The 5,999-nt window shown below is 46.4% G+C and overlaps 1 protein-coding gene across 2 annotated transcripts; it reads right to left on the bottom strand.

The window, feature by feature from the left end:
• Positions 1 to 255: 255 nt before the first annotated feature.
• LOC123407340 (bifunctional TH2 protein, mitochondrial) lies at positions 256 to 5,728 on the bottom strand. Of its 2 annotated transcripts, XM_045100454.1 has the most exons (7): positions 5,676 to 5,728; positions 3,769 to 4,116; positions 3,579 to 3,687; positions 2,573 to 2,860; positions 2,059 to 2,470; positions 1,669 to 1,938; positions 256 to 1,021 (listed from the first exon to the last, which is right to left on the bottom strand). In XM_045100454.1, exons 2-7 carry the CDS (start codon positions 4,110 to 4,112, stop codon positions 597 to 599), a joined length of 1,848 nt encoding a protein of 615 aa, XP_044956389.1. In that variant the 5' UTR covers positions 4,113 to 4,116; positions 5,676 to 5,728; the 3' UTR covers positions 256 to 596. The 2 variants fall into 2 exon arrangements, with proteins under 2 accessions (XP_044956389.1, XP_044956390.1); XM_045100455.1 differs by lacking the exons at positions 3,769 to 4,116; positions 5,676 to 5,728 and adding an exon at positions 5,334 to 5,355.
• Between the last annotated feature and the right edge of the window lie 271 nt (positions 5,729 to 5,999).

The raw sequence follows: 5,999 nt of genomic DNA, 5'->3' as shown, positions 1-5,999 counted from the left end.
CATCAATTATTTTGGAAGAGAGGGAGTATTCTGTTTATCATCGTCTACATGATTTTACATCTCAAAAGTTCTGCCTCCAATCATCTTAACTACTCCCTCCATCCGGTATTACTTGTCATAGGAATGGATGATTCTAGACATATTTTAATTCTAGATACATTCATTTCTTTTTATTTTGGTGACAAGTAATTCCGGACGGAGGAGGGAGTATGATCAGTCCCAGGATAGGGATATATAGTGAGACAAACAAACATATACCTTAGGAATCTCAAATTTCATTGCCAAAAAAGCTCTACACTTGCACCTGGGAAACCTGGAGATAGGTATACCACTCTGTTCTGTAGCAATGCCAGTACAGGAACCACTCCCACAATTATAAGAAATGATCCCAAATGGAAAGACAACTCAAGTGTAACCAATGACACATTGATCATACAAACAAAACCATATCAAGACACAAGGTATTCATATAGGAGGTGAACAGGAATGCGGCTTTCATAAAATGGCCACAACGGGGATTTCACGCCTGATATGCATGAGCTTGTACCAGTCTTGTTGGCAAAGGAAAAAAGAGTGATAAGGACAGGCAGCAACAATCAGCTGGAATCATTTCCCAGAATGAAGGCCTGTACCTCTGACCAGCTAGAAACCGTATGAAGCACTCCAGATCGCGCCTTGAAGATGGATGATTCTTGCTTCCAGAGTCGCCTTTGCTTCTCTACCAAACCAGGAAGCAATGGAACAAAAGAAACACCAAACTGTTTGCCCACTCTCCGCAAGGTTGTGCTTGATCCAACAACAATACCAACATCTGCTTCCAACAAGCAAAGCAAATCTCCAACTGAGTCCCCGATATAAACAGACAACGATGGCGATGTATTGTCCAGGTCATTTTTGATGATTTTGAACTTCTCAACTTTGTCTAGTGGAGACTCTATCTTTCTGTTGATGTGACCAGTTGAAACAGATCCCTCGAAGGTAAACTCGTTGGAATGTATGTTTAGTCCGTCAAGACAACCAACTGCATGAGGGCATGAGGACATAAAATGACACCAGTTTGGGCATTTGACTTTAACATAAAGATTCAAGTTTTTGGTATAAAAACACTGTAGCAGACATGTCCAGGGAACACCAACCATTGCCCCCAGAATTAAGATAACTAGCAAACATATAAAATTGCTAGTTTCTGTAGTACCGTTAGTTTTGATCAAGTTGCCAGATGAAGGTCATTGTTTGTTCGAAAGAAATAAACCCCAAGTTCTGTCAAATATTGGTTGACCCTTACTTGGCAGTCACGCACAGATTAACATAATAAGTAAAAAGACGAACAACAAAACACTGGTACTAACTAAATGATACAGTAATCATGGAAAACAACTCTGATAAAGCTATTGCTACTGTTCAAAAGATAAGCCCTCTTTTTGCAAGGAATGGTCCAAATGATAGTACTCCCTCCGTCCCAATATAACTGTCGCTGCTTTAATACAAAATTTGTACTAACTTAGTATAAAATTTGCGTCACTTATTTTGAGACAGAGGGAGTAGGTCACAAGGTCATACTGATAACATAATAATTAATGTACACCAAGGAGCTACAAGTTGTAAAATGTAGTGACCGTCATCAGAAAGAAGCGGAAGAAAAAACTGGCCAAGGGTTTTCAGCATTACCTGATGAAAAGGCGGACCTAATAAGCTCTGCACACCAACAATAGGAAAGAATATGGACATCTAAATTGAGCTTTTCCCTTGTCTCTCCAATCTTCTTAAAGAAATTTCGACAACCATCTTGCAGAATAAGCCGCTCCCCAGCTTTTCTGATGTCATCTAAGTTCATTCCCTTCAAGACACCGGAATCAATAACTCTAGAATTTGCCTGTCTCTCAAATTCGGATAGCACTTCAAGACCTTTGTATAGTTGATCGTAGTCTACTGACTTTGCTGGAATCAAACAAAAAACACTTGAATTATCAGCTGGTTATTGCAAGCATGGTTATGCATTATTGGTAAATCGCAAATTTTCATCAGAAATTAATCAAACAGAGAGAGCATTATGCAAACCTTCTTCTGGAGGAAGTAGCCTTTCTATGCATTGCTCATGCTCTTCCATGTACTGATTAGATAGCATATTCCACGAATTTCTCAGGTCTGCTGATTTTGTACGGTCAAGGACATTATCAGACCCACTCTGACTAGCCTTTTGGTGTGACAAAATTGCAATCTCCGCCAGAATGGCAGACGAATCAACAACAGTGCATGTCAAATCAAAATCAGAAAAGATCACGAACTTGTCTTTGGGATCACGATATCTTGAAAGTGGAGCTACAACAGGTTCGTCTAGGAGCTGAGCAGAGAAAAACTCAACCTCCAGGCTCATAGCTTGTTGGTAAAGCTTCCCTATAATCTCGAGCTCTTCACCAGTTAATGAGACACTTAGTTTATCGAGCAACTCTTCTATTTGGAGTGCATTACTCTGCAGCGGAGGGGGAAACACGCATGCACTAGTTTTATTAAAGCAGGCCAGTGTTACATGCAGAAGTAGGATCAATACATAAATGAATGACACGTTCTATACCTCAAAGTCAGTGGCTGCATACGTATCGATCCATTTCTTGTATGGGTGATTTTCATCTTGTTTCAGGAAAACGCCGAGTTCTTTGCCAAGATAAGCATAAAGCCTCATGCACGGAGTCATCGCCCCAACAGTGTATGCAGCAATTTTTGTCTTCTCAAATGGTGTGGCCATTTTATCAGAACCTTTCCCACCATCAACTTTTCCAGCTGCCGTTGCAAGTAAGAAATCAGTGTACTTGGTTGTTGCTGGGCTTGGAGGGATCTCTTTGGTAGGATCAACTCCCCACTCCTGCAAATTGGATAGCCAACGCAACTCGCTGAGTAATGAAAACTCTAGGTATTAAAAAGATCTTAAATTGGGAAGAAAATTTGGTTAATAGCAATCAGTATACGAGAGTATAATCCAGTCCGAAGGACTACTATATACATACATATAACTGCAGCACGCGGCGTGCAGTAAAATTGTGATTTATCTCTCTGCCAGGACCAAAAAATGAAACCAGATGGCATGTAGATGTAAGATTTCGAACTGCATACTCCAGGGAATATGTACTCTATATGATTTACAGTTGATATAGTTGAAATCATCAGGTATGACTTAACTAATCATGACCAATAAAACAACAGCAAACTTGAATATAAGAATGAATATCTAGGTTGTTAAATGCACGCACAGGTTTGTTATATTGTACCTTAATATATGAAAAGAGGCTCTATAAGAAAATAGCAATTATACGTGGTATCGGACTATGTAAGGTATTTCATATCATACTATCCTGAACAAATTGGTTTCTATCAACGTTAGTAGCATGCTGGACATTTCCCGCAAAAAAAAAAAAAAAAGTAGCATGCTGGACATCTGTTTTTATCATTATGCATCAAGGAGATCAGATCGGGTCGTGGGTGCAGGCAGAGCCTTCGAGAGACAAGTAAATCCAAATTAATGGCGAGGATATCAGTTGTGTGTGGGGTGGAGAATGGGGCTGGGAGTTGGGTAGGAGCAGGACCTGGAGTACGGAAGAGTGGAGATTGAGCTCGTGGAGAATGGCTTTCCGAAGGGCGGTGATGGTGACCTTGTCATCGTCGTCGTCGGCGCACTCCTCGGCCATCTCGTAGCTGATGGTACGGAATGGATCAGATCCAGGGTAATCATCAGAATGTAGAGGCGAGGCTGGGGGGGGGGGGGGGGGGGCTTACGCGCGTGCGAAGGCGTGGAGGAAGTGGGCATCCTGCGCGAGGTAGTGGCGGAACGAGTCGAGGCGGAGGGACCCCGCGGCGAGGGAGAGGAGGAAGGGCGTGTACGTGGCGAAGGCAGCCTCCCGCGACGAGGCAGCGATCCAGAAGCGGCGGGCGGCGGAGCCCTCGGCGACGGCCGCCGCGGAAGAGGAAGCCGACGACATCTGCTTCTGGTGGTTGGTGGGGCTGGTGCGCGTGACTCGTAACCAATAAGAGGACGGTGAGAAGAAGGATTTGGTTGTTTGATTTGGGTTTGGGCGTAGCGCTGGCAGCGGGAGGCGGAGGCGGAGGCAGAGAAGGCGCATCCGCCTCGTCCTCGCCGCCGATTGAATTGGAGGAGGCAAGTGGAGAGTAACCGGCCGCCGGCAATGCGTGCGGTCTCCCTTCCCTTGGTTGCTGTACAACACCAGTACGCACCCGTAATTGTTGGAAAGGAAAAAAAAACTAAAAGATAACGCTCACGTGTGTGTGTGTGGGGGGGGGGGGGGGGTGGTTTTTGCAACCCGCCCACACATGGATTGCCGTTCATTGGTTTGTTGTACGAATTTTGGCAACTTTTGTCTAAATTTCTTTGTCACGTACGAGTCGGCTGGTGTGTCGATGTTTAATCACTTCGTCCGCACGTTCGTTTTTTCTCGGATTGTTCGCAGTTGCCAAGTCGGCGTGTGGTGGTTCTACTGTTCCTCCGCATGCCACGCACTTCTCCTCTTCCACTTCCTTCCCCGACGGTTTCCTCACTCCTGCATCGTGCATTTCGGGCAGCATTCATAGCTTCTCTCCCCATCCACATTCATCTGGCAGTTTCTAGGCGGAGGCGGGGCGGAGGAGAGGGGGCGGGGGCGACGGACGAGCAGCCGGTCTTCGTGGGCGTCGCTAGTGCTCAAGCAACCGAAACATCGTCTGCAGCGAAGTCACCGCGCATAGGTAGGGCGTCGGCGACTCCCCTGGTGCGGATCTGCCTCCTCCTCCACCCTCGAATCCCCCTCTCATCTGCTTATCGATTCCGGCGAGATTCGCGTTGATCTCGGGGTCGATTTACTCATCCCCGGCGATGAGGGAGTAGCAAGGTGCGCCGTTTGGAGGGCAGCACCTAGTTCATTTTGCCGCTGTGATGGAAACCACGCCGGTGATGCTCGTGATTCCTCGGGTGGCACACTCTCTGTTTTGAGAGATTAGACGCCCTCTGGTCAAGATTACAACGCCTCTGCTTTGATTTCCTAGTTGATGGTCCTGTAGGCAACGATTTCTCATTTTTCAATGGTGTTATTTTGATCGAAGTTTGGGCCTGAAAGCATGGTATTATCCCTAGATCTACATTTTACATACATTTCGTTTTGTAAGTAATATAGTTGTGTTCCTTGAAACTCACTTATTTGTCATGCTGTTCTGTGCAAACATGGCAACTCCAGTCTAGCAGTCAAAATATAGATTGCCACTTTGTTTGTTAAGTACATGGCAACTACTTAGTTGAACACGAACTGTTAGTTGCCACTTGATTTGCCACTGATTCAGGGAGAGAGGCTTACGCGCGTGCGAAGGCGTGGAGGAAGTGGGCATCATGCGCGAGGTAGTGGCGGAATGAGTCGAGGCGGAGGGACCCCGTGGCGAGGGAGAGGAGGAAGGGCGTGTACGTGGTGAAGGCAGCCTCCCGCGACGAGGTAGCGATCCAGAAGCGGCGGGCGGCGGAGCCCTCGGCAACGGCCGTCGCGAAAGAGGAAGATAACGACATCTGCTTGTGGTGGTTGGTGGGGCTGATGCCCATGACTCGTAACCAACAAGAGGACAGTGAGAAGAAGGATTTGGTTGTTTGATTTGGGTTTGGGCGTACCGCTGGCAGCAGGAGGCGGAGGCACAGAAGGGGCATCCGCCTCGTCCTCGCCGCCGATTGAATTGGAGGAGGCAAGTGGAGAGTAACCGGCCGCCGACAATGCGTGCGGTCTCCCTTCCCTTGGTTGTTGTACAACACCAGTATGCACCTGTAATTGTTGGAAAGGAAAAGATAACTAAAAAGATAACGTCCACACGTGTGGGGGTTTTGCAACCCGCCCACACGCATGGATTGTCGTTCATTGGTTGTTGCACGAATCTTGGCAACTTTTGTCTAAATTTCTTTGCCACGTAGGACTCGGCTGGTGTGTGTGCGTTTAACCACTATGCCCGCACGTCTGTTTCTCTCTCGGATTGTTCGCAGT

The sequence above is a fragment of the Hordeum vulgare genome, chromosome 7H (genome assembly GCF_904849725.1).
Source record: "Hordeum vulgare subsp. vulgare chromosome 7H, MorexV3_pseudomolecules_assembly, whole genome shotgun sequence".
NCBI classification, from domain to species: domain Eukaryota; kingdom Viridiplantae; phylum Streptophyta; class Magnoliopsida; order Poales; family Poaceae; genus Hordeum; species Hordeum vulgare.
The sequence above is the reverse complement of the archived record's forward strand: the minus strand, read 5'-3'. Positions and strand labels throughout refer to the sequence as shown.

Coding starts and splice junctions, on each gene's coding strand:
- LOC123407340 (XM_045100454.1), bottom strand. CDS start 4,112: ATGCGCCTTCTCTGCCTCCGCCTCCGCCTCCCGCTGCCAGCGCTACGC. Junction 2,861..3,578: donor TCCACTCTTCCGTACTCCAG/GTCCTGCTCCTA, acceptor TCCAATTTGCAG/GAGTGGGGAGTTGATCCTAC. Junction 1,939..2,058: donor GCTACTTCCTCCAGAAGAAG/GTTTGCATAATG, acceptor GTTTGATTCCAG/CAAAGTCAGTAGACTACGAT.